The sequence below is a fragment of the Hippocampus comes genome, unplaced genomic scaffold, assembly GCF_001891065.2.
Source record: "Hippocampus comes isolate QL1 unplaced genomic scaffold, H_comes_QL1_v1.1 scaffold22, whole genome shotgun sequence".
Classification (NCBI taxonomy): domain Eukaryota; kingdom Metazoa; phylum Chordata; class Actinopteri; order Syngnathiformes; family Syngnathidae; genus Hippocampus; species Hippocampus comes.
In genome coordinates this window covers 5,718,395-5,745,214 of record NW_017806175.1, presented here as the reverse complement: position 1 = coordinate 5,745,214, position 26,820 = coordinate 5,718,395, and the positions used below count along the sequence as shown (strand labels likewise).

Below are 26,820 nucleotides of genomic sequence, written 5' to 3'. Positions count from 1 at the left end.
TTGCCGGATTGATGGTGTTATCTGTTGGATGGACGGATGGAGGAAGAGCCCATCAGTCTTGGACGAATGGGCAGCATGGAACACGCTGTAAAATCACAATGAGGTTAAAAACTAAAATAATGTGATTCAGAAATTAAATAAATACATGTGGCATGAAATTAATTATTACACGACCACATTAAAAACACAACTAGTAACAATAAATTTTCCGATGGATGGATGGATGGATGGATGGATGGATGGATAAAGCTGTCAAATCGGTGGATCGATGGATTTTGTTATCCATGGATTGATGGAGCTATCAATTTGCTGGATTGATGGTGTTATCTGTTGGATGGACGGATGGAGGAAGAGCCCATCAATCTTGGACGAATGGGCAGCATATGGAACTCGCTGTAAAATCACAATGAGGTTAAAAACTAAAATAATGTGATTCAGAAATTAAATAAATCCATGTGAAATGAAATTAATTACGACACGACAACATTAAAAACACAACTAGTAACAATACATTTTCAAAATGTCGTTTAGTCCAGACGTTCCCGAAACATTCAGCCCACCAAACACCACGCATTATAAATGGATGTATTTGCTAATTGTAATTCATTTCTTATGAAATAAACATAGACATAGATCGAGGAAAATTCTAAAAATGAATGACTTAATTCCGCTAAATACAATAATAAGATATTAACAATAACATGAGGAAATAATGATTTTAAAAAGGAATTATAGAGCACCCAGAAGATATAAGAAACAAATGAAAAAAAAAAAGTCAATAAACAAAGCACCAAATTTTGAAAAACTAAAATAATGTGATTCAGAAATTAAATAAATCCATGTGAAATGAAATTAATTACGACACGACAACATTAAAAACACAACTAGTAACAATACATTTTCAAAATGTCGTTTAGTCCAGACGTTCCCGAAACATTCAGCCCACCAAACACCACGCATTATAAATGGATGTATTTGCTAATTGTAATTCATTTCTTATGAAATAAACATAGACATAGATCGAGGAAAATTCTAAAAATGAATGACTTAATTCCGCTAAATAAAATAATAAGATATTAATAACATGAGGAAATAATTATTTTAAAAAGGAATTATAGAGCACACAGAAGATTAAAGAAACAAACAAAAAAAAGTCAAGAAACAAAGCACCACATTTTGCTTTGCCATCAAAATGAAAAGAAAAGTTTGCTAGAGTCTCAAAGTCCATCTTACTGTGAATGAGAGGAACCGTGGCGAGAACCAGGAGGGTGGCGAGGCTGACGCCGGCCACACCAACTGCACTCGCGCTTCCTCGACTCAGCTTCGGCAAACTGCCGCCGCCGCGGCTGCTGCTGCTGCTGCTGCTGGAGCCTGCCTGCTTCTTCTGGTCGGTGGGCATGTTTTCCCCTTTTGCTGCGTGGACTCCACTGATAAACGTGTGTGACTTGCGAGTGACTTTGGAGCGGGGAGTCGGGAGTATATGAAGGCGGCTGTCACTCACTTACTCTCCATTGGACTGCGTCACTGGAGGAGGCCCGTGCATGGAAGAGGCTGAGATTGGCCACCCCCCTCCATCATATCGACACAGAACACAACATTAAGTACTTAACTCCTTCCGCACATGTTCAATACGATTTAGATCAGAGTTCTTCGGAATACTCTGATATTTTGGTCTGAGCCATGACTGAATGTTTCTTGTTATGTGTTTTGGGTTTTCATCCTGCTGGGGGATCCGTGACCTGCAGCTGAGAAGCGCTTGATAGTTATTGTAGCTGCGCGGGTTCGAGACACACTTGCAATTGTAGCCTCCGGAATATAAACAAGTCCAAATAAAAATACAGTGATCCCTCGCTATTTCGCGGTTCGTTTATCGCCCGGCTTCAGTGCGTCGCGGATTTTTTCAAACATATTCATAAAATAAAAATAACAATCTTCATATACATGGAGTACAGTACTGTATATGTTGCTCTATGTGACTCGCTGTTGTTTTGCTGACTTTCGCAGCTTCTCGCAGACCGTTTGCAGACTTTTTGCGGACTTTAAAAAAAAAAAAACTTTTAATATGTTTACTGTATTTTGTTATTCATAAACTAACCTAACTTATACATGTTTAAATCTATTAGTAAATCTACAGCATTAAGTCATGTTAATTACTTCAAAATTTACTTCTACATGCATGTATACCATTAAACTTGGCCTTATGAATTTTATGTACATGTACCTACATAGAGGGGGGGTCGCTACTTCGCGGATTTTCGTTTACCGCGGGTGGTTTTGGTCCCCGTTAACCGCGATAAACGAGGGATTACTGTAAAGTACATTGTATACCTACTGCGCTACATAAAGGAGGCTAGGTTCTATTCTGGGGCTGCTTTGCTACATCCAGAACAGAGTTGTCTTGAATCTGGGTCCATTCATTCATTCATTTTCCGAGCCGCTTTATCTTCACGGGTTGCGGTGGGTGCTGGAGCCCATCCCAGCTGTCTTCGGGCAGTAGGCGGGGGACACCCTGAACCGGTTGCCAGCCAATCACAGGGCACACAGAGACGAACAACCATCCGTGCTCACACTCACACCTGGGGACAATTCAGAGTGTTCAATCAGCCTGCCATGCATGTTTTTGGAGTGTGGGAGGAACCCGGAGTACCCGGAGAAAACCCACGCAGGCCCGAGGAGAACATGCAACAAACTCCACACAGGGAGGGATTGAACCTACGACCTCTGCACTGTGAGGTCGACGCGCTAACCACTGGCCCACTGGGCCGCCAATCTGGGTGCAACGCCTGAGTTTCATGTGGTAATTGTCAGACGACGGAGCGATTCCAAGGAGTTGTTGTGGTCCCCACCCATGTCCGTCCTCCTACGCTCATCTCCACATCCATCCTCTTCCTGCCGCAACATCACAACAGCGACGCTCATAAGCAATCCTTGCATTCATATTCATTCTCAGTGAAACTTAACCACGGCAGTTTCTTCATCACAGGACAACGTTCCCCCTTGTGGCGTTACGCCGTTTCCGCGGCGCCGTCGAAATGTCAAGACCTTTGAAATAAGCTGATGTTTATTATGACAGGGACTTGCACGCGCCCATCATAGAACGGTTTGTTTGCGTTCAAGCTCCCCGCAGGAGCCGGAAGAGGGATACATTCCAACCTCGGTGGATCAACACAAATAGTCACTCGACAGATGGCAGCCGTGTTCATCTGAACTGAAAACGGTCAACACGTGCAAGCGTATCGGAAATCACTGTCAAGTCTAGCGAGGACCTCCTCACACCATCCATCACAACCACTGACCTACGTATACATATAAAACAATAAATTGCAATATTTGTTCCATCAAATTGTAGTAATTTAGTCCCAACAGTCTCAAATTTTCAGAGTAGGTACTTGATGTCAGTTTTTTTGTTTTGTTTTGTTTTGCCGGTGACTGGTATCGGCATGCTCCATGAGTACTCGATGCTTTTTATATACTGTATATATACCGTGTGTGTATATATATATATATAAGACCGGTTATGGGTACTTGCCCATCACTACTTCTTAGGAATAAAACCTGCTTATGTGTTTTAATGTTGATCATGATGGCGGTACTCAGAGAAGACGTATTTTGTTTTTTTTAGGTGGCACATGGTGAAAAAAAGCATTAGGGAACTACTTTTATGGATCGTAAGTTTGCCTTGGAATGATGTTCACCCGTTATCCCGTTAAAAGAATAATTACAAGAAGCGGAGCGAAATTCTTCTCTTTAACCAACACCTTGAAAGTCGTCACATTCCCTGCTCAATCTGGTTTTAATAATGTCTCATGTTCGACTGAGATGCGATTCATATTATGCGTGCGTATATGAACATTATTGCAATTATGATGAGCCCTCGACGATATCATGATGGAATCCCCATCATACGCATGATTTGAAGGAACCGTGATCCAATTCGCTAACTGGCACACACAACTCAAACTCATTTTACAGGCGCCCCGGGTGCGATGTTATATCACCGTGATTGTTTTTAATTGGGACCCTAACTGTCACAGTGGATCCAAACCCAACATTTCCAATATCCTTTCTCCTAAGTACATCGATTACCCTTCCTGCTGTTATGGTTTGCTGTGATCATTGTAAAATGATCCAATTAGTCTGTCACACATAATATGCGAAAAAACTTTTCTTGGTTGATTCTTGACACACTGCGTGGTGAAGCATTTGTAGAAATGGATTTTGTAGAAATCTGGATTTTGTATCAATCAGTTGAAAAAGTCAAATTTTCATCATATGTAATCCCTACTATTCCATCACGATTTGATATTTGGTTTTTTCACAATTGAGTGAATGAACTCTGTGAGAGAACTTTTGCCATTAATAGTAAACAAGATCTTAGTAAGGTCAGCTGTGTACATCTACAATCTGTTGCGTAACAAAAAAAAAAAGAAAAATCCTACGCACATTACACTGAAAAAGTGCACATTAAACAAAAAAAAAAGAAGAAATTGCTCATAAAAGCTTTCGATGTTTTATTTGGATAATAACAGTATACTGTAAAAAAAAAAAAAAATCCACACTGCGTCACATTTTCACTTCTGCGCACACTCACCAACATCCACAATGACAACAGTCTACAGTTTTTCTTTTCTTTTGTTTTTTTACACAGATGAAGCAGAGGCGCTCTTTCCGAAGTCAGACCCTTGCAAATTACATGATTGCTTTAAAACAAAATGGCACGTATGATCAAACCCGTAACTCTTAACAAGCAAAGAGGCGTAATAGGCTCTCTCATGCTCGCTTGGCTCAGGGGCTACGCGCGCATCTTTGACATGCAATTTGGCTAGTGGCTGAGCGCCTCAGCGCGGGGTTATCAAAGTAGGGCATTCACACTGACGACTTTATAGCCCTCTCGAGTTAAGGGGGGGGGGGGCGTCGCCCAATGTATGTGTTTAGACTGTATGACAGTGGTACTTGAATAACAGGACAGTAACTTTGAAATGGTGCTGTTCATTAACTTCTCCAAATGTAAAACATAGCAGGTGAAAGGTTGTTCTCACTCTCACACACACACACACACACACACACACACACACACACACACACACACACACACACACAAATATATATACGCTGGGTCGTCTTCCTAACCCACTCGTGGCTGTGGCTTTGGAGCAGAATGGGTTACAAGTTACAAGGTCGGCCAGGCTGAAGAGCTGCCGCTGGTCGCCATGTTGAAACGATGTACTTAAGTTGAACAATCTGACCCTTGATGTCTGTTTCGGATGGTTTGGCCTTGGAGGAGACCTAGTTTTCATCTTCTTTATGAGACAGGGAGCCCTCCAAAGTGTGCAAGAACGCCTTATGACTCATTCTGCACGCATGCAAATATATTTATGTGCCTATCTATGTGACTGATGATGGAATCTGCGGGCCCCGAAAAGGGCCGCGCCAAATACCATCCAGATAGAAACTCTAAGCCGGTTGTGATAAGAAAAAGCTATCTGCCACTCATCGGCAGTGTGAATGTCAAATGTACGTTGCAGCAAAGGCAGAGGAGCCCCTTTGTTTGCCAGTTACACCTGCGCTTCACCCTGGCTTTCCTGGTCCGCTGAAAAAGGAACTCTCGCACCACAGGTGGAGTACACGCCGGGCCCGCGCGCTCTTACCGATGCTCCATCTCAACGAGCTTCCGCAATCATGCCAATTTGGAACTTTTTTTTGTGTGTGTGTGTGTGTTTTGCGCCGTCCGTGCCGACGTCAGCACTGGCCTTTTGACATTGAGCAAATGAAAGTGTCAGAAGTGCACATCAGGGTAAATGAGTCATGACTGCGTGAAAAATGTGGCAAATGCTCCAAGCACCAGGGGAGAAAGCAGCCATGTGCGTTTGCAGAATGATTTTACTTGTTCATGTTGACCCAAACACATTTATTATGACATCTCTCTTTATTATGACATCTCTCACATGAAATACTCCAACATTCTTTTGTCTACAAAATGAAACAAGTATGACTGGGTTGATATCATTGGGTATGCCGATGCAAACTAGTGAGTGTGTTTTATCACAAAATGTCATCTTATCATCGAAAACACCACCCGTGGGGGTGCACATATGACAAAGACACTAGGTCGTGAAAGTCACATTCACCGTGTGGGGAATTTGGCGTTGTCTCCTCACAATAACAACAAAGTGGGAAATGGCACCACCGGGTATTCTCTGCAAATCACTCGTTAAACATCCCTCCGTCATGGCTGACTCACTGCGTTTGGTCGGATGACATTCTGTGTCAATCTCCTCTGTGCATCAAGGAATTCATAAAATGAGTTGTATTTATGGCAACAGAGGGAGAAAAAAATAAATGAGCCAAAACTTAAAATCTGGTGTTTTCCATACAAAGAATGAATTCAACCCACCTGATAAATTTGTGTCATAAAAGTGTGCATAGGTCAATATGACTTGCTGCATGTTTAACAAAAAATATATTTTTATTAGTGTGGTTGTACTTTGTACTTTGTAGTTTGTAGTGGTGTAGGACCTACTGCGCATCACGCCATGGGTCGTTATCTCATTATTTTGAACCTGATGTGCGAGTGCGCCCATGTGTGTACGTAGTTGTGTGTACGTGTTTATTTTTGTGTCAATGTGTGGCAGCAGGGGGTTGATTTTTAACGATGCAAGCATTTTGAGTCATTTAGCTCAATAAAGTGAACCAATTTCAATGTCTGATTCATAATCAAATAAATAAATAAGTCACTGACAGCTTCTGATTAACAAAAATACATTGCTATTAACCCACAAGCACATCGAAATTGAAAATGTATAATATGCAGTGTATACCGGTAATGTGTGTTGTTTTTGTTCGCATTTCTTTTGTAAATATTTTAAAGGGCAGTAAAGAATTTTTTTTTTAATTTCACAACTAATTAACCCACAAAAATGATGCTCTTTTCACTGATTGACACGTTTTATGAACAACAAATCATAGTTTATTATCACGTAAATTGTCATCTATGTGTACTGTACGACGCACGCGCAAATGTTTAACTCCAGAAATCTCGTGACGTCGCCGCGCAACCCGGAAGTAAAAAGGGGCGGGGCGTAGTTGACGGACGGCGGTGGTGGATTTCACTCCAACAAGGTAGTGACTTTCATTTATGTCCCTCATTTACCTCACATCGCATTTAAAGCATTTAAAACTCCATTCCCGGATGTGGCAGCTTGTTGTTACGCTCGTTGTCCTTCTAGCATTCTTTAAGTTTCAACGTAATGGCGTCTGTCGTTAGCGCGTTCCAGCTAGCATTAGCTGCAGCCACTGAAGATGTCATTTGTGGCAACCTCTTCAACACTGTCAACCACAACAATTTATATTTCATTTTTGGGTCTACATATGCGTTGGGAATAACTAAATAAAATCTCCATCAATCAGTACGGTTTATCGTTGATATATTTGTCTATTTTCTGTATTTGTTTATATAGTGTTTGGAAAAGTTAAGTCAGTGTTTAAGTAGTGCAGACCACATCTTAACATCATCATAGTTTCATGAAAAATGCAAAGTTCAAGTGCCACAGATTTGTGTGCATTATTGTTGTAATCAGACTTATTAAAATACATAGGAAGAGGACCTTGAATAAATAATGACATCGCCATCGCAACATTTAGGGGGAAAAATACTGTATATCTATTCAAAAATAATTCTTCCCAATTTTTATTGTAATATTTATTTGTCCATGAAAAATAAAAAATAATGTGTTTTTCAGCATCCACCATGACGGCCATCAAGCACGCCCTCCAGAGAGACATTTTCACGCCCAACGATGAGCGTCTACTGGGCATCGTCAACGTTTGCAAGGCGGGGAAAAAGAAGAAGAATTGCTTTTTGTGTGCCACGGGTATGTGGCTCATGAGATTTATTTTGTTCTCCACCTTCCACCGTAAACATAGAAGAATGTACAAAAGTCACAAATGAAATCTGCTTTTGGTTGCTGCCATTCCAGTCACCACCGAGAGGCCGGTGCAAGTCAAAGTGGTCAAGGTGAAGAAATCCGACAAAGGAGACTTTTACAAACGACAGCTAACGTGGGAACTCCGCGATTTGATCGAAGTGGACGCCAAAGATGCAAGCAAGGTTGGGGAACAACTGCACCACATCACACAAAGCAGAGTGACATGTTTTAACATTTTTAAAATAATGCTAAACTAGACAGCATGCAAATTGAAGGCGTTTTAAAGGGGGCATTTGTAATTTTTTTTCTCAGATTAAAATCCAGAATACATACAAATTCACCTATTTGCTGATTTTTTATTTTATTTTTATTTTTTTTCCGTCATGCCTTTGAAAAACGTACTTGACATGTATATGTACGGTAAGTGGGTGACGGTACACATTTGGCTTCCACTCTGATGAATATAAATGTCCACGGCAGTGAAAAAGGTAACGCCTTCGCCTTTATCGCTCCAGGAAAACCCCGAGTTCGACCTTCACTTTGAGAAGGTTTACCGCTGGGTGGCCAGCAGCACGGCTGAGAAGAACTCGTTCATCTCATGCATTTGGAAGCTGAACCAGCGCTACCTGAGGAAGAAGGTGGAATTTGTCAATGTCAGTTCTCAGCTGCTGGAAGGTGCGCTAACTTAGACGAAACGTACACTTTTTGCCTCTGCATTGATTTTGTTTGAGCATGCTTGTAGAGTGACTACTCAACCCTTCTCTGTATTTTCTGCTTTCTGGTATGGCTTTCTGTGTAAAATTTTTATTCTTTCTTTCTTCAACTTTCTCTGGCCAGAACTTCCTAAAGCGGAAGGTTGGTAGGACTTAACTCGCCCATAGCTTCGCTCCCTCTCTCCTTCCTCTGAATTCGTTTCCATGATTTTTCATGACGTCACCACTCGCCATTATTAAAAGACACTCAATCCCATCGCCATTCCACCAAGTTAAGATGGTTGTGCATTAACTCATCACACGCATCCGAATTTCACTGTTACACTTATATTTTGTGATCCTGGCTACTTTTCATGAGATCAACGTATGAAAATATCCGCTTCCTGTCACTGAACGTCTTCACCTGTCAGTCAAATCTTCCACTTCAATGTGGTTTGACCACAGACCATTTGCTAATGTTTTTTGCTGTTCACGTTCCCTTCTATTTGATTTTATTCATTCATTTTTGCCAATAGAATCAGTGCCCAGTGGCGAGAGCCAGAGTGTTGCTGGCGGCGACGAGGATACCCTGGATGACTACCAGGAGCTGAGCGCCCGCGAGGAGCAGGACATTGAGGGCATGATGGAGGTGTGCGAGTACGCCATCTCCAACGCGGAGGCCTTTGCCGAGCAGCTCTCCAGGGAGCTGCAGGTGCTAGATGGGGTGAGTGCAACAATAATGCCAAACAAATCCGTAATCAGGAAACATATTTCTTGGCAAACCAGCCCACGGGACTTGAGTTTGACACTTGTGCACTGCACTGTGTGTATGTGGCACATCACCAAACATTAAAACCCACACCTGCCGTGTTGCTATGACATTCATGTAGGTGTCAGTGTTTCAGACACTGTAGTCATTGAAAGTGGCTCTGGATCTTCCCCCACCCTGCCTGATTTATGTCATGGGCAGAAACACTCATGTGGGGGCGTTATTATGTAAATTAGATCCACTTGTGCACCACAAATGTATATATTAGAAATGGATGAATACTGATGCCAGGTATCAGTATCGGGCCGATACGTGGTGTTTATTTCAAGGTATCGGTACTCACAATGATGATCGATACCGGTATCGGCCTCCCTCTTGTGGCCATTTTCCGATCGGGAATTAAAGGCATAATTTCTGACAGATCCCCGAATAGTATGAAATATATTTATTTATTTATGTATGTAGAAGTGCAGTTCCTGTTTACATATCATTGTTTCATAAAAGATGAAAAATTGAAGTGATTAAGCCACAAGCCTAAAATTGCTGCAATGCAGATGATTTTATTCTTTGCATTTGTGAAAAAAATATTATGGGTAGAGGACCTTGAATAAAAAAAAAAAAATCGTCTATGAAATAACAATTGCAATATTGAGGGGGAAAAAATATCACAAATAATTTTTCTAAATCATTCAGTCCTATTTTAATTTCACACTCGATGGGTATGTGCTGGCACTCTGCTGCACTTGTTTACAAGCAGTTAGAAAGTTTATTTGACATCATATGTCCCCTTTAATGCCAGTTAAGAATGGAAAAAAAAAGGTTTCAATACTATAGAATACTCCCTCAAAGCTTCACAATGGCATGAAACAAATTGCTCTCGTCATCCGTGACTTTGAAGGCCAACATCCAGTCCATCATGGCGTCGGAGAAGCAGGTGAACACCCTGATGCAGCTGCTGGACGAGGCGCTGGGCGAGGTGGACACCATCGAGGGCAAGCTCAGCAGCTACGAGGAGATGCTGCAGAGCGTCAAGGACCAGATGGACCAGATCTCGCAGAGCAACCGTCTCATCCAAATCAGCAACGCCAACAACGGCAAGCTGCTGAATGAGATCCAGTTCCTAGTGGTGAGGAATGATGAATGCAGTTTGTAAATGTAGGTCAGTGCTTCTGTTTAGGCCCGAAGAGGTAACCTGAAAGCTGCTATGCTTTGAAGACTGTGGATCCCCCTCGTGGAATCGCTGATCATTTCAGCCCCGACGCCTGTTGCTTAGTGACCGTTTCGTCTTTTGCCGCCTAGCACAACATGGACCTGTCCAAGGGCCACATTAGAGCCCTGCAAGACGGAGACCTGACATCTCCTAAAGGCATCGAGGCTTGCATCAATGCCGCCGAGGCCCTTTTGCAGTGCATGAACGTGGCACTTTGGCCAGGTAGGGGTTTTTTTTTTTGTTTTTTGTTTTTTTTTTGCTCACCTTAAACCCGTAAACGCTTGTTCCATTCGTCAAAGTAAAATGGATTTTTGGCCCTCGTAGGCCATGACAAGCTGATGGCTGTCAAGCAGCAGCAGCACCTGTTCACCGACCTAAGAGATACGTTCGCCCGGCGCCTCACCAATCATCTCAACAACGTGTTTGTGCACCAGGTAATGTCCTTTTGTTTCTATGTGGGGACAACAACCACTGTTGTATTATTTAAAAATTATAATTTTTTTTTTTTTTTTTTTTAAGGAGGCCGAATCATGATTTTTTTTTTTAACAATTGCAAACAGTTCCCATATTGTACAAATTAGCCCCAATGCACATCTTGGCAAAAAAGCCAGATTAAAAAATGTACGTATTTGGATGTGTCATGACACAATTACTTCTGTAGCCTACATATTTGTATGCAAGCAATTAAAAAGTCCATTTTCCACAATATTTACCATCTAATTATCATTTCCCTCAAGCCCAACAAAGGGTAAGATACAAAACTGACCAACCGATTCAAGGGTTTGGATTTTGTTACTGTTCAAGGCCTCAATCTTTTCTCGCTCTGCCCCACAGTGGACTTCTTGTTTTGCTCTTCTGTCTCTACTTCCTGGACCAGCACATTTCCCCCCCCCCCCCCCCACGTCCTTCCTCCTCATCCCCCTTCTCGATTGTCAGTGTCTCCTTTCGAGTCACCCCACGCTGCCGTTTCTGTCTCTTGTCAGTTCAACCACTTCAGTCATTTCAAAATGACCATCCCTCACTTCTATAGGTCTTCCTGTCTGTCACTTCCAGTGAGTAGCCTTACCTCACCGCACCCACCCCAGAACCTTCCCCCTCATTGATGAGCTGTGCATGGAATTTGTTTCTAACCACCTAACGGCCCCTCGACTAAAAAAGATTGAAGAGGGCCTCTTTGAGGTTCTTGGTGCTAATGGGGTGTTATTTTTGTCACTGCAGGACTCACATCCTTTAACAAGCGTGCCTGCGTTGCAGGACAACCAACACACGTAACATGAGAGAAGTGCAAATGACATGCCTAAGCGGTGTGCGCGTTTTCGCCCGTGCATGTAAAATTGACAATTTACGTGTATCCGTTATTTAAGATACCGGCATAGTGAGCCCTCGTATATTGTGGGGCATACTTCCTCACACATTCCCGAAATGTTAGGTTCAGCGAAGACGAAATCGTCAATTGGTGTGAATGGTTGCTTGTGACTCAGTCGGTTATACATTAAATCAAGCATTGATGACCCGCATGTTCCTTGTTGTGCCGTTTAGGGCCACGACCAGAGTTCCACCCTGTCTCAGCACACTGTGGAGCTGACCCTGCCCAAGCACAGCCCCCTCCACCGGGACCTTCTGCGCTACGCCAAGCTCATGGAATGGCTGAAGATCACCCACCGGGAGAAGTACGAGGGCCTGTCGAGGGTCAGTGCTCTTACTATGGCGTGACAGCTCGCCCAGCCCTCGTATATTGTGGGGCATACTTCCTCACACACCGAAATGTTAGGTTAAGCGAAGACGAAATCGTCCATTGGTGTGAATGGTTGCTTGTGAGTCAGTCGGTTATACATTAACAAGCATTGAGATGACCCGCATGTTCCTTGTTGTGCCGTCTAGGGCCACGACCAGAGTTCCACCCTGTCTCAGCACACTGTGGAGCTGACCCTGCCCAAGCACAGCCCCCTCCACCGGGACCTTCTGCGCTACGCCAAGCTCATGGAATGGCTGAAGATCACCCACCGGGAGAAGTACGAGGGCCTGTCGAGGGTCAGTGCTCTTACTATGGCGTGACAGCTCGCCCCTGACTTCTCCAAGAGCCTCTCTTGTGCTTGTTGAATTATTTAGTAATCACACACTCGGGGGCCACCCTTACACTTTCATTGTTTTCATTCAGTGGCATAATTGGAGTCATTTTTTTTTTTGGACCAGAATATACAGCACTGTAGTTATTTTATTGTATTTTTCTCCAGACCTACGTGGACTACATGAGCCGACTGTATGAACGAGAAATTAAAGACTTCTTCGAGATTGCCAAGATCAAGATGGCGGGAACGAGCAAGGAGGCAAAGGGCAAGTTTGGTAAGTTGGCCGATTATTAGCCTTGCGAGTGAGTTTGTAACTCTCCTTTTTTAAGATGCCTCTCAAATATAACCTGAGAAAAAAATTACCCATTGACACCAGTTTCACCCATCAACACAAACGTGTGTGGGCGTGTCTTTCATTACGGGATTCAAGAAAAGACTCAAGGAGCCATGTTTGAAATAAAACAGGAAGTCTGCATTTTTACTTGAAATCATTTCCTTTACTGGGAGGACCCCTGGAAAAGTAGGAGAAAAAAAATAGCCACCAGGTGGCTTTGTCAACACTAACAGAATGGACCAAAAAAGTCCCAAGCACAGAAATTGAGCAGGAAGTTGGCCATTTTGCTTCAAAGCATCAATTTTGGGGTGAATTGTTGACTAATTCACCCACATAATTCTTTCTACTTTTGTAAGTTTCGTGATGAGTTCAAGGGTTCACCATGAGAAAGGGGTGACGAGGGTCCGTCCGTCCATTTCTGCTGAAGATCTCCCGCCTTACGCTTATTTGTGTCTATGACCTCGGGGTAGTTCAACTGAAGAGATTCCATGATAGTGACGCCATAACTAAGTTCCTACGAAACTAATAAAATGGCCATTTGCATTGCACATTTGCAACTGACTTCTTTTCATCAACACAAGCTTTGAAAGGTGTGAAAGAACTGCTTGTCATCTGCTGTGGGTGATAGTAATGCCTCGCTACTTTCTGTGTGAAGTTTTTGTGTTGAAAGCAGCCCAGGGATTTGTTGTCTGGAGGGTCCTTCCACTGCAGCGCGCCTCAGCTTATACCGAGTGGCTTGTCTTTAACAACCCGTGCTGCATGTACTAAGCCTAACCTCTCTCTGTCTTTGACGCCTGCCCTATTCTAACTGGCTGCAGCCACGCTTCCGCGGAAAGAGAGCGCGCTCAAACAGGAGACGGAAAGTAAGTAAGAAGCCAGGAGAGAGCTTCCCCACCGTGCTTTCTTCCCCACAATGCTTTCCGTGCCTGCTCTAACGCTCACGCTTACATGTTTGTTCGTCACCTTATCCGTCGTCTACGCCAACGTACTTCTTTCATTTCACTTGGAACACATGTTCAACTCAGGCCTTCACGGAAGCTCCGGAAAGCTGACAGGCTCCACGTCCAGCCTAAATAAGTTGAGCGTGCAGGGCTCCAACAGTCGGCGCTCGCAGTCGTCCTCACTGCTGGATATGGGGAACATGTCGGCCTCCGACCTGGACGTGGCCGATCGCACCAAGTTTGACAAGGTACCACCGACGGTTGAAGGCCAAGCGATGGGAATGAAGTGAATGAACCGGAGTGGTTGTTTGCAGATATTCGAGCAGGTCCTCAGTGAGCTGGAGCCACTGTGCCTCGCCGAACAAGACTTCATCAGCAAGTTCTTCAAGCTGCAGCAGCACCCGCCCGTCTTGCCTCCTTTGGCTCAGGTGATTTTTTTTTTTTTTTTTTTTTGCTTCAGAGATTTGTCATCTTCAATAAATATTGAACGTAGCAGTGAAATTTTAATGGTTTTGAATTGAAAGCGATTGAGGAGAGCACAGCGGTTTAGTGCCTCTCAGTCAAGAGTGTCAACTTTATGAGAGTTTCGTCAAGCGGTTCCAAGCGTTTACACATTAATTCACCCAACTTCCCTGTACGGAATAGCAAATGCACTCGAGTTGTATATTGTGTGAAAATCCAGTCAAATATGTTCTGAGAATGCGATCGTCAATGCAGTTTGTAATTGTGTTTTTTCCACACATGAAAATCAAGTAGGCCTTTCATCAACACTTTTACCATTTTCAAAGCACGACATGGAATCCCTTGGTTGTCCAACGATGCCCTCGTGTTCTTTCTGCTCTCCCCGAAACATCAACTTACAAAGCAATAACAGATGCAGGCGTGCTGTTATCCCTCATAAACACCCTCAAACGTCTGGCAAGAGTTGTCATGTTTTATTTCCTTTGCTTTGTCAGCCGGAAGCCGAGGATTCAGATGGCGGCGTGCCTTCAAGAATGCCTCCCCAGGCGGAACACAGACACTCCCTGTCATCAGAGTGAGTACTCACGTTAACTTCAATTCCGTCGACTACAGTAGCTTCACAACATCCTCTCACGTTTTTTCGCCATTTTCTTGCCCTTCAAAAGCAAAGACATGGTGCGTCTGATGATGAACAAAGTCTTCCAGAGCATCGAGCCGGAGCTCAACAGCCTCATCGCTCTGGGCGACAAGATGGACAGCTTTCACTCGCTGTACATGCTGGTGAAGATGAGCCACCACGTGTGGACGGCGGAAAACGTGGACCCGGCGTCCTTTCTCAGCACCACGCTGGGGAATGTGTTGGTCACCGTCAAGAGAAACTTTGACAAATGCATCGTGAGTAGGGTGTATAATTCTTATTGATTCGATTATGGCTATTGCTTGTGATTCGGGCCAATGCTGAATCGGCATTCAGTATTGCGTGTTTATGCATCTTAACATCTGTCTGACAGTGACAGGGTCCAAGCCATACTGCAAGTAGTAAAAAAAATCTGTGACTAATACTCACCAACTTTAAGTTTGCAATTGCCAAGACTGGAGTTTTGCTCCTTGACGCGACAGGACAAAAGGTGATGACAGGACACCTTTTTTGTTTCTACAAGACAAGCGATGGCATGAGACTACTCAAACCATATAACACATTTTTCTTCACGCATTTAGGAAAGGTGTGGGTTTTATTATTATTATTTTTTTGCTAAATTTTGAAGCCAGAGTTGTACTTTTTTTCACCGTAATTCCAAAAGACAAAATATATTTGGCAAACATGATGAGGAGCCACACCAAAAAAACTGTTTTTCTTCATTTGCTACAGGGGCCTTAGTCAAGGTTTGGTCAATCGTTCCAAATACCAGTCAGTCTTGGTACAAAATGTTCTTGCTAGTGTTTGAAAGAAGAAAAAAATGTGGGATAGTATAAATTATACAGTAAGTCACATTAACGATTGGAAAAACTTTATCTTGGCCTCGTTTTTTTTTCTGTCACCAAAAAAACATGGAATTTTAACAGGGGTGTGTACACTTTTTATTTCAACTTTCTTTAATCTTTCTAAATAATGTGCCTTTCCTCCTCACAGTCTGTCCAGATCAGACAGATGGAGGAAGTGAAAATTTCCAAGAAGAGCAAAGTTGGCATCCTGCCTTTCGTCACCGGCTTCGAAGAGTTTGCCGAGTTGGCCGAGACCATCTTCCGAAATGCGGAACGGCGCGGAGACCTCGACAAAGCTTACGTCAAGCTCATCAGGGCCGTCTTCATGAACGGTAAGAACCCTGACCCATATATAAATATTTTTTAAACATAGGCAAAGCTCTGACTTGGACCTCGACTTCCTCAGTGGAAAAAGTGGCCAACGAGAGCCAGAAGACCCCGCGGGACGTGGTGATGATGGAGAACTTCCACCACATCTTCTCCACGCTGTCTCAGCTGAAGATCTCCTGCCTGGATGCGGAGAGGCGCGAGGCCAAACACAAATACACGGACCACCTGCAGTCCTATGTTATCAACTCTCTGGGTCAGCCTCTGGAAAAGCTCAACGTAAGGCCAGAAAAAAAAAAGCATCTTCACCTGTGCTTAACACGGCAAGTTGATCATCATCATCATCATCATTGCCTTGGTGCAGCATTTCTTCGAGGGCGTGGAAGCCCGCGTGGCGCAAGGAATCCGTGAAGAGGAGGTGAGCTATCAGCTGGCCTTCAACAAGCAGGAGCTCCGAAAGGTCATCAAAGAGTACCCTGGAAAAGAGGTCAAGAAGGGACTGGACAACCTCTACAAGAAGGTGGACAAACACCTGTGTGAAGAGGAAAGCCTGCTACAGGTGAGATACGATTGGTGTCATACAAATCGGAGCTTTTTAAACATTTTTGAATCTGATCGGCAACCAGGCATGTAACTTGAAACACTTGAATCACAAATCATTTTTCCGCTATAACATCAATCTTGTTTGCCACATTTTTTGCTGCTCTTTTTTTTTGACATTGTGCTACTCCTTTTAAGGTGCTCGCCTTGGCCAGCTGGGGGCAGCATAGACAGTCATACAAATTACTGCCACTGCTTTGCTCCTGTTCCAGCCGCCCCCAGCCCCCAGAAAAAAATATATTTAAATTTGAAAAACATAGCACTCCGTAATATTGTATTTTATAAAAAAAAAAACAAACAAAGTAAAAACATAATGCAATGAAAAGATGTAATGAGGAATTCCCATGAACATGGCGGGCACGTTAAATCTACTACAATGTCACAAAAAAAGATCAATTAAATACTACTAAATTGGTTTACTTTCTCAACGTGTCCTCGCTCATGTGCGCTTCCTGCAGGTGGTGTGGCACTCCACGCAAGACGAGTTCATCCGGCAGTACAAACATTTTGAAGACTTGATCGGCAGGTGTTACCCTGGCTCTGGAATCACCATGGAGTTTACCATTCAGGACATGCTGGAGTATTTCTCCAGCATCGCTCAGTCACATTAGCCTCGCTGACAATGACTCACTACTGACACGCTCTGGATAAACATGCACAAACCACGTTTATTCATCCGTCCATCCATTTTTTTTTATAGCGCTTGGCGGGCTATGTCCTGATAAACAATTCACACATATGGACAATTTAGAATCTTCAAGGAACCTAACGTTAGTCAGAGGACCCAGAAACACAGGGCGGAATGAAGCTGAGATTGCAAACCTGAACTGCAAGGCGGACGTGCTATCCACTAGTTTACCACGTTAACGCACTGACCACGTGTTTCATTTTATTTCTTTGCTCCTTGTTCTTAATAAAATTGCAGCCACCAAAGTATTTTTCTATTCTTCCTTTTTTTGTTTTGTTTGTCAGTACAGTACTATACAAAAATGCAATATTAGCGGATTGAGCTCTGCCTTACGCATCTGGAGCACGACAGAATCAATAATTCTCCAATAAACAAATAATGCAAAAATAAATAAAAGACATCAGATTTTCAAGATGCTGATTATTATTTGCAGATTGTTATGAATATGTTTTGCTTGTCAAAGTTGGCTAGCACAAGGATGGAAAAAAACGGGGCAAGAGGTGCATGAGAAGGTATTGCTTGGGGTCTAAAATGTGGAGTCGCCTGCTTTTAGTTCAATGTTATATCCAAATTATTGATGATTCAAAATTCCACCAATCTCACATCTGGGTCCCTTCTGTGCAAATTGAGGCCAGCAAGAGTATCTTATTATACTTTCACCGTTGCTCCTGCAATGCCTTCAGAGTCTACTCAAACTGGCTAGTCTCTATAATTTTAAAATTTTGTTTTCTTTTATACATGCATTGTATTGTTACTGTTATTGTTGAAATTAATTGTTGTCCGCCTTCTTGTAACAGATCTCTCTTAAAAAGGAGACGTTTTTTCTGTTATATTCTTATTATTATGATTACTTTATTATTTAGTTTGAAATTGTATTCTTAATTTTTTTCTTGGTTCAGTAAAGGTTGTGATTTATTGATTCTTCTACACCGCCCTTCCGGCTCTGCTACTACGGGGAACGCCGGTGAGTAAAACGCGCGCCCCCCTCTTTGTTTCCTTCCATCCATGGTGACGAACGCTAACCTGAGGTCATCGGCGCTCTTTTCAAACTTTTGCCACCGCTTATAAAACGCTCTTTCTTGCCACACGCTCTCCTTAAATCATATTTATTGATATGATATTAACTCGTGTCATGGGTTGGTTGTTAAGATAGCATCCATTTCTGTCATGCTAAATAGTGGTAGCTGTCAGACTAAAGTGCTTCCTCGCGCCAAAGAATGTAGATTGAGTTAAAGCTTGACATTTTTTTAAACTGTCATGTTAAATTATTCTAATACGCTGTTATGGTGACCATGCGGGTTGAAAAAGACCCTAAAAAAATGTGTTGATGACTTTTGGCTAACGTGAGCTAGCTAGCCAAGTAGTTTTGCAAACAGGCTCCAGTAGTGGTAGTTTAACACATTGGCTCACGACTGTGCACAGTTTAGTGCTCGTTTTGGAATCGGAAGTGTTTCTTTAGAGTCATGGAGAGCAGCGCCGAGAGGAAATTCGTTAACTTGAGGAGGCGTCTGGACCAGCTGGGCTACAGGCATCCTCTGGGGATTGAAAACCTGCCGCTCGTTGAGAAGCTTTTCAGGTAACGCACGGCGACTTCTCCTTGCAAAAGAGTGGACAGTTTCGTGTCAATTTCTATGTTAAGTTAGTGTTAGTATGTATAAAAAAATATATATTACAATTAAATGAAAAACCGTAGGTACCGCGGTAAGTGAGCATGTTTTCTTGTGTCGCTGCCCACCGGTTGAGAATCACTGATCTAAATAAAAGCACAATAACTGCTCTTTGTTTCAGTGATCTGGTTCACACAACCGAAAGCCTGCGCAATGCCAAACTCTCAGCAAAGTCAGAAAAACAAAGCCAAAATTGTGACGTCCTCCTCGAGCCCTACAGAGCAGATAATGCAAGGCTGGTCAGGGAGAACAACCAGCTTCATATTGACCTCCTCAAGGTGAAGGAGGAGATGGAGCACATAACTCGAGGTAAAATGGGATGACAGGGGCCTAGCCATTGTTTCAGTACACGAGTGTGTTTTTAGCCATGAAAAATAACAATGAGCAAAAAAAAAAAAAGCTGAAACTACTGACATCTTCTCTATTTTTACTGGCTGACTATGAGCACAAACTCGTAAAATATAACAATACAGCATCAAACCTATGATTGCCATGAACGCGCTTTTAACGCATAGCAAATAGAAACAACGGTCAAATATGCCCTTGTATGATGACATCATCCGTTCCAAACAATACTACTCTTCACCTTGTTTTAGAGCTGAAAAGCCGCATCAGAAAACTGGACCATGACATGTGCGACCTGAGGTTCTTGAATAATCAGTACGCGCACAAGGTCCGCTGCCTGGAGAAGGACAGCAAAGCCAAGGCTGAATGCATTCTGCAGCTGCAGGAGAAAAACCTGCAAGCTGTGGTGCAGACGCCAGGTAACAGCTAAACCTGTTTGTTTTTGTATGTATACACTGAATGAAGGTCTTGTCATATGTTTTTACCAGGTGGGAAAAAGCGTAGCATCGCTTTCCGACGTCAGAGAATGCAGACCGATGAGCTCATCCCTCCACCTGCGACATCTGGGTACCCCGTGGCCCAACCTGACGATCCATACATAGCAGATCTCCTACAATTGGCTGATAACAGGTTGCTTTAAAAAAAAAAAAAAAAAAAAAGCATTTTCATACACATGTTAATAAGACATCCCCGGGGACTGTTTTAAATAGTTAAAACAATTCCTAATCACTTTAACCGTCTGCCATTTTTGATCCGTAGGATTGTTGAGCTGCAGGATGAAGTCACAAAAGTCACATCGGAGCTAGACGAGTCCCATGAATGCATACAACTCTTAAACACCCAAGTAAGTAACCTGTCTGTCATTCGATAAAGTTTCATTCACATTCAAAGTGAATCTATGGCCAATTCTTTTAGGTTAGTGAGAGGGACCAAGAGATAGACCGTCTGAACCGCGTTCTTCATGGAGGGCGACCTCGCGATGCCGTCTCTTCGGAGGCTGAGAACGCCAGCAACGAGAAACTGATCGCCCACCTCAACCTTCAGGTGCGCACGTCGCTCTGTCAGGAAAGCTCAGCGACTCTTTTGGCCGGCCCAAAAAAAATCAGTGTATGTCAAACAGGTCGAATACCTGCAAGAGAGCAACAAGGCACTAGAGCAGAAGGTGGAAGGACTGCAGCACAAATCCTCCAGCAAAGTGGCCGACCTCTCCTTGAAAAACTTTGAACTGTGTCAGGAGCTGACACACATCGACGACCTGGCCAAGCGGATGGAGATGGATAAGGAGAGAGCGTTGGAAATGGCCGACCTGGAGTTGCGTAATAATAAAGTGAGAATATGACATTGTAATTTAAATTTTGAAGACCACATATGATGGGAAAGTGTACAAATGCAGTGCCCCACGTTTTTCAGATGTTGCTTTGTCATTTTTTTGTCATCGTTAAGCCAAAATTTGAATGGAGCTCCAGATATACCGCAGCTCGATTTAAAATAAAGAAAAATGGGACAGCGATGGTCTGAGACACACTTTCAGCCGTTATTGAACGGCGCAAACGGTCAAACTTGCAATTACGAAATGAAAGCACTTGCAAGGAGCATGTACAAGACGCTCACATTGAACTAATAGCATCGTAAATGCCCACCTGGAGCTGGAGTGAGAGCGCCTGATGTGACTCACTAGGCCCCGCCCTTTAAAGGCACACATCCACACAGTCGTCATGGTAACATAAACTGTACTCTGCATTGGCCTTGCACGTGAGAAAAAGAGCAGTGGCTGATTTCAACTCAAAATAAGAGCCTGCAGTTCTTCATCCTTGGGATACTTTGACAAAAGCATGTTCTTAACGCCATTTAAACAAAAGCGAGAACCCTCCAAGATTGAAGATGTTTCCCCCCCCTATGCAGGAAGTTATTCAAAGTCAACAAGAAGTCATTGACGATTTGGAGGAGAAGCTGAAAAAAATAAGAGCGGTGAGTATTTAGTGAAATGACAAAATGTAAACTTGTAAAATTCAAGCTTCTTGGTTCAAGCGTTCCAGACGTATTATATGATGATGTTGACCAGTGTAATTTAAGTCGAGCAACTTCTTTCCAGGAGCTTTCTGAGCGGGACTTTGAAAAAGGCTCTCAAGAAGAGCAGCTGCTGGAGCTCCGTCGGCAGAACGAGGCATTGGAGGGAACGCTGGACTTCCTGGAGGCGGAGAAAATCAGGCTGCAGGACAAAGTGGAGAAGATGATGGCTGCCGGTAAGTTTCCGCGGGAATTCTCCTCTTTTTTTTTTTTTTTTTTTTTACATTTTGGCATCATTTCAAAGTTTTGTGACACTTGTTTTATTTTTGGATTCTTGATAATTACCCTGTTTAGTGTCATGTGTTGTTAGTGTTACTCATTTGGGTGACTTGTAACCATTAGCGTCGCTATTGGTTATTTTAGTCATGATAATTGTAACATGAAATTTGTAGACAAAGAGATGGTGCTGGAGCTGGAAGCCTTGCGAGCCAAACACGGCGTCTGCGGAAGGGAACGCTCGCCGTCGCGCCTGGACGCCTTCGTCAAGAGTCTTGAGGAGGAGCGGGACCGCTACCGTCAGGAAGCCGAACACTGCAGACGAGTCCGGGGAGCCGGCAGCCCCGCTCGTAGTCCGGTCCGGAGCAGGAGTCCGGCGGGCAAGGTAATCAGGGTATTAGTAGGCCGTAAGATGATTTACAAATACAGTTTTTAACGGTTATGTCAATTTTGTAGTCATTGAGTGTAATTGAATTTCAATTCACTGCATAAAAATGTTTTTATATGGTCTCGATCTTTTGTAGTCATTGAGTGTAATTGAATTTCAATTCATTGCATAGCCCTAATGTGGAGGAGGAGTAAAAATGTTTTTATATGGTCTCGATATTGGGAATTTTAACAAATAACGGGTGGGTGTGGACCATATGCCCACCGATGGACGGGGCGGGGGGCACCGCCGTCAAATTTTGAGCTTGTTGACACTGCGCAGGGAGGCGTTGCCGAGTCAGACTTGCTCACTTTGGGGAAGGAGCGAGACGAGCTGAAGGCGGCTCTGCAGGATGTGGAGGTGCGCATGGAGGACATCCAGACCAACGTGAAAGCTCTCACTTCTGAGAGAGACCACTTCAAAGTTATGTTTTACCAGGTGAATAGCCTCATCCAACCCCTCTCCATCCCTAGGTTTCTTTTTTTTGGGTGGGGGCAGAGATGGGCTTCTAACAGCTTTTCTTTATTCAGGCGCAAGAGCAGCTGAAGGACGCCCGTCAAAGCTCAAGCACGTCCGATGACGTCTTGAACCTGAAAGAGGAACTGAGGCTGGCAGAAAGTAAAATCCTGCAGGTTAAGACAGAGCGAGACTTGCTGATGGAGGAATTTCAGGTGAGTTTGCTTTTGTCGGTTCAGCTCTCCTACACGCACAAGCCCCCCCCCCGGTTTGACTCTGAAACAGCGTGGTTCCCACCCTGTGCGTTTGCTTTTCCATTCCACTTTTTCGAAGAGGCATGCGCTTACAATGGAACGTTCCTCAGAGCCTCTTCTAATCTGGTTCTCGAAGGCACGCCTGCAAGTCTGTGACATCGCTGTCATTTGATTGGTCAACGGCAGTTCTTCAAACTGTCGCGGAAAAGAACCCATGCTGACAATCTGGACAAATATGAGCATTTTTTTTTCCACTTTCTTCTTCTTCATTAGGTTGGCCAGACATCGGCTCTTCCAAATGGACATGGGCAAGAAAAGCGGATACTCGACATGCAGAATGGCATTCACATTGTAAGCCCGGATCATTATTTTCCCATGTGACGCATTGTTTTTCCATGTTTGCCAAACTCTAGTTTGAAGTCTCCACTGTCTTGGATAAGAACCCTGAATAACATGAATGCCTCCGTTTCTAACTTTACCGCACATTCTATTTAAAAGAAGGGGAAAAAATGAAATGCTTTTGACTTTTTGGTGTGAAGCTGGAACAGGAGAACTTAGAGCTGCGTTCACAGCTCTTCGCGCTAAAAGACAGCAAGCGGGACATGGAGCAGAAGCTGGACGTCCAGTCAAGTGCGCTGCTTCAAAATGCCGAAGAGGCAGCGCAGCACAGGAAAACGGCTTCTGCATTGAGGTTTGTTGAGAAAACTCACACATCATCCCTTTAAATTGTGGCCAATGGAGCTTGTAATGAATCACCATTTCTTTCAGATGTGTCCCCGAGTCAAATTTGATCTGTTTTTGGATTTGGGAACACGTTGTCACCAACTCTTGAGGAAAAAGTAAAAAAAAAAGAAAAAAATTAAGAACAATTTACCCCCAACAGCCGTTTTACCAATCAACACAAAACTGGGTGGACATCTCTATCATAACGGCACGCATGAAAAACTTTGTAAAATTGAGCAGGAAGTCGGCCAGTTTGGTTTGAAGCAACCATTTTTGGCAGTGTTAAAAATTTCAAAGTAAAATTACAGAACCATGCATTTCCTTAGACACAAACAAATGCTGTACAGAACAATATATTGTTTTTCTGATATTATTATGCTGCTATATTTGAATGATTTACTGCTAGCATGTCATAAATTCTATTGAATAAGTCAAACAATCCCAACTTAGTTCACCCGGAAATGACGTCTGCCACAACATGGTACTTTCAGAAGGTGAGGATTTTTGGTCATACGCAGCAATGAAATAAATATTTGACAATAAGTCCCTTTTTGGGGGGGCCTAGGGGGGGTGTCATTAAAATATATCATAGGACACTTATTCCTGTTCAAGATTGCTTGTCTCTCAAAGTCGGTGTTTTCTTTCTGCGTGTCAGGCTGCAACAGGAGCAGATGCAGTATTCGCTGTCCGACCTCCAACAAAAACTGTCTGTGAAGACCTCCGAGCTGCACGCCGCTAACGAACAGATGGAAAGTCAGGATGAGACCATAGGTGACGATTTGTAATGATTGCTTTATTTTTATTTTATTTTTTAATGATTGCCGCTGAATTCTCTGCTTTTGTCTCACAGGGATGTTGCGTCAGCAGGTGGCCAAGCACAAGCAAGAGGCGGAGCGGCTTCATCTCTCATTCTCTGCGCTGGATAAGGAGAAAGATGGCCTGCAAGATGAGGTGGATCAAAAAGCAGAGAAGCTGGTTGTTCTTCAGGAGGAACTTGAAAATAAGGTCGCTCTTCCAAATCTCTGTATGAAGCTTTTGTTTATGAACCCTCCTGTTTTGTGTGTCACTGTTTTTTTGGGTTTTTTTTTTTTCTGACATTTTTGGATCATTTCTGTTGCTGAGAAACAAACATAACTCGATGGTTAAGCTCTTCAAATAACATTGTTGGCACCATGTCACAATAGTTTCCATAGCTTATAATTGCAAATGTCATTTTGTCTGTTTAGGCAAAGACACTTCAGGATGTTAGGCACACAGTCACCGCGATGGACAAATCTGTGGCGTGAGTAGGCTTTTTTCCTTTTTTTTAAGGCGTCACCGTACCTAATTGAGACTTGTCATCCGACACGTTTGTGTTTTAGTCAACTGCAGGGGGCGCTCAATAGCCGCGAGAGGGAGATCGCCAGTCTCAGGAAACAGCTCGACGAAGCCCAGATGGAGGTGGCGGGACTACAGAAAACCAAAGAGATCACAGTCAGGGAGAAGAGGAGGCTTCAGGATGACCTGGCGACGATGACCAGAGAGAACCAAGTGCGGATCACGTTCTTCTGATCATCATGTTTTGAAAAGCAAAGAATGAACAGCCAAGCTCTGCCTCTGTTGTCTCGTCTAGGCGGTCAACGTGGAGATGGAGGAGGCTTTGCGTGAGCGCGACGAGCTGAAACTGAGAGTGCACTCTTACATAAGTGCAGTGGCCAGGATTGAGAACCTGTTGCAGACAAAGGCAAGAGAAATTTGCCATACACATACATGATTGTAAATCTGCATTTCACACAATTTATTTTATTTTGAAACAAAATATTGAATGTTTGGTCCATTAAGAAATAAATAAATAAAATAAAAGTTGACAATCTTCTTTGGTTTTAATTCTGAGCCAGTTGCAGTGTCACAGGTGAGCCGTTTTTGGACTCGTGGACTATTCATGTTGTCCTTGGGGCTAACTAGTGCACGCTGGTTCCATGTTTTTTAGGACAATGCGCATTAATCAAAAGGCATCTGTGTAGGTAACTGTAACTGTCAGTTTTATCTAAACTCTCTGCATCCTTACACTTGCTCCTCCATGCATAACTGCACACGCCTCACCTCTCTGCTCACTGAGAATGGAAAAAAAAAAAGTTAATTGGAGGCAATTAGGGGACTGGTTTACTAAACTCCTCAAGCAACCAATCGCGCCAATACATTTGTCCCCAACCTTTACTGCTGGCGTGCTTGCTTGCTTTTGTGGTATTTCCCTTTTGTGAAGCATCAGCTGACTATGACGTGTTGGCCTCCCCAGGATCAGGAGAACCTGGACCTGCTGGAGCGCTACCGCACGGCCCACTTGGACGTGGAGGAGCGGGAGCGCAGGCTGCAGCAGATCGAGGAGCTGAAGAACTCCATCCGCCTGGAGCTCCTCTCGTCCGACACGGAACGCCGGCACCTGCGTGAAACCGTCAGCCACAAGGAGCTTGAGATCCAGCAGGTGAGACACACAATCCCAGTTACCTGAATTCAATTGAAAACGCTCATCATTTTGAATTGCATTGATGTACATTTTTTTCCCCCCTCCAGAATATGCAAGCTCTGCAGGCGTACGAGGGCAAAGTGTCAACGCTGGCTCGAACCATGGCCCGACTTGAGGAAGAGCTGCGCAAGGCCCAGGAGGAGAAAGCGTCTCTCGCCTCCGATTTGGCCTCGGTCAGGGAGCTTTGCGTCAAGCTGGACTCTGCCAAAGAGCTCACCGTGCGACAGGTCACATCCAAGAGCATGGAACTCGAGAGGGTGAGCAGGTGTCAGCACGATGGACGATTGCATGCGTGCCTCATTCGATTATTCAATGGAACGATTTTAATCTGTACAATAATAGACTTTAAAAATGTTCGTTCGCCCGAACTCAATCTTGCCTGTTTCTCAAATACTGCAATTCAAAGCAATAAATGGATGGCTCGTAAACTCGTAAGTTGGGGACACTCTTAAGTCAAGGCACCACGATACTGTATGTCAATGTTCAGCAACATATACTCGCTTTGCTAAAATTGAGCTTGGTCCCACCCAGGTGGAGGGAGAGCTGGAGGACGTGCGCTCCGAAGCGCAGCTGCTGAAAAAGCAGCTGACCAGCGAGCGGCTGGCGGGGCAAAATCTGGGGAAATTGCTGTCCACCAATCGCCAGAAGGAGGTCCAGACACAC

General features: G+C 43.6%; 2 protein-coding genes across 6 annotated transcripts in view; both read left to right on the top strand.

Annotated features, from left to right (window-relative positions):
* Positions 1–7,051: 7,051 nt before the first annotated feature.
* exoc1 (exocyst complex component 1) lies at positions 7,052–17,747 on the top strand. Of its 5 annotated transcripts, XM_019896900.1 has the most exons (20): positions 7,052–7,119; positions 7,740–7,871; positions 7,977–8,107; positions 8,441–8,600; positions 8,763–8,780; positions 9,154–9,341; positions 10,285–10,512; positions 10,686–10,818; positions 10,921–11,030; positions 12,136–12,285; positions 12,831–12,939; positions 13,818–13,862; positions 14,025–14,188; positions 14,255–14,368; positions 14,897–14,976; positions 15,068–15,296; positions 16,033–16,216; positions 16,291–16,490; positions 16,576–16,770; positions 17,270–17,422. In XM_019896900.1, the coding sequence occupies exons 2-20, from the start codon at positions 7,748–7,750 to the stop codon at positions 17,420–17,422; spliced, it is 2,715 nt and encodes a 904-aa protein (XP_019752459.1). In that variant the 5' UTR covers positions 7,052–7,119; positions 7,740–7,747. The 5 variants fall into 5 exon arrangements, with proteins under 5 accessions (XP_019752459.1, XP_019752461.1, XP_019752463.1 ...); XM_019896902.1 differs by lacking the exon at positions 7,052–7,119 and having other exon boundaries at positions 7,748–7,871; positions 17,270–17,747; XM_019896904.1 differs by lacking the exons at positions 7,052–7,119; positions 13,818–13,862 and having other exon boundaries at positions 7,748–7,871; positions 17,270–17,747.
* Positions 17,748–18,467: 720 nt separating this feature from the next.
* LOC109531939 (centrosomal protein of 135 kDa) overlaps positions 18,468–26,820 on the top strand; it is an 18,633-nt gene continuing 10,280 nt past the window's right edge. Inside the window, exons 1-23 of the mRNA XM_019896477.1 lie at positions 18,468–19,075; positions 19,288–19,475; positions 19,763–19,930; positions 20,000–20,141; positions 20,271–20,355; positions 20,427–20,555; positions 20,632–20,673; positions 20,746–20,838; positions 21,414–21,479; positions 21,604–21,754; positions 21,971–22,179; positions 22,504–22,659; positions 22,752–22,892; positions 23,205–23,282; positions 23,471–23,622; positions 24,310–24,425; positions 24,505–24,659; positions 24,881–24,936; positions 25,016–25,184; positions 25,267–25,377; positions 25,930–26,115; positions 26,205–26,414; positions 26,689–26,819. Coding sequence (XP_019752036.1) covers positions 18,963–19,075; positions 19,288–19,475; positions 19,763–19,930; positions 20,000–20,141; positions 20,271–20,355; positions 20,427–20,555; positions 20,632–20,673; positions 20,746–20,838; positions 21,414–21,479; positions 21,604–21,754; positions 21,971–22,179; positions 22,504–22,659; positions 22,752–22,892; positions 23,205–23,282; positions 23,471–23,622; positions 24,310–24,425; positions 24,505–24,659; positions 24,881–24,936; positions 25,016–25,184; positions 25,267–25,377; positions 25,930–26,115; positions 26,205–26,414; positions 26,689–26,819 — 3,047 coding nt within the window. The 5' untranslated portion in view covers positions 18,468–18,962. The remainder of the gene's footprint in view (positions 19,076–19,287; positions 19,476–19,762; positions 19,931–19,999; positions 20,142–20,270; positions 20,356–20,426; positions 20,556–20,631; positions 20,674–20,745; positions 20,839–21,413; positions 21,480–21,603; positions 21,755–21,970; positions 22,180–22,503; positions 22,660–22,751; positions 22,893–23,204; positions 23,283–23,470; positions 23,623–24,309; positions 24,426–24,504; positions 24,660–24,880; positions 24,937–25,015; positions 25,185–25,266; positions 25,378–25,929; positions 26,116–26,204; positions 26,415–26,688; position 26,820) is intronic.

Excerpts from the sequence above, each read along its gene's own strand:
- exoc1 (XM_019896902.1), top strand. The coding sequence starts at position 7,748 with ATGACGGCCATCAAGCACGCCCTCCAGAGAGACATTTTCACGCCCAAC. Across the intron at positions 9,342-10,284 it reads AGCTGCAGGTGCTAGATGGG|GCCAACATCCAGTCCATCAT; the intron begins GTGAGTGCAACA and ends GTGACTTTGAAG. Across the intron at positions 16,217-16,290 it reads CAGGGCCGTCTTCATGAACG|TGGAAAAAGTGGCCAACGAG; the intron begins GTAAGAACCCTG and ends CGACTTCCTCAG.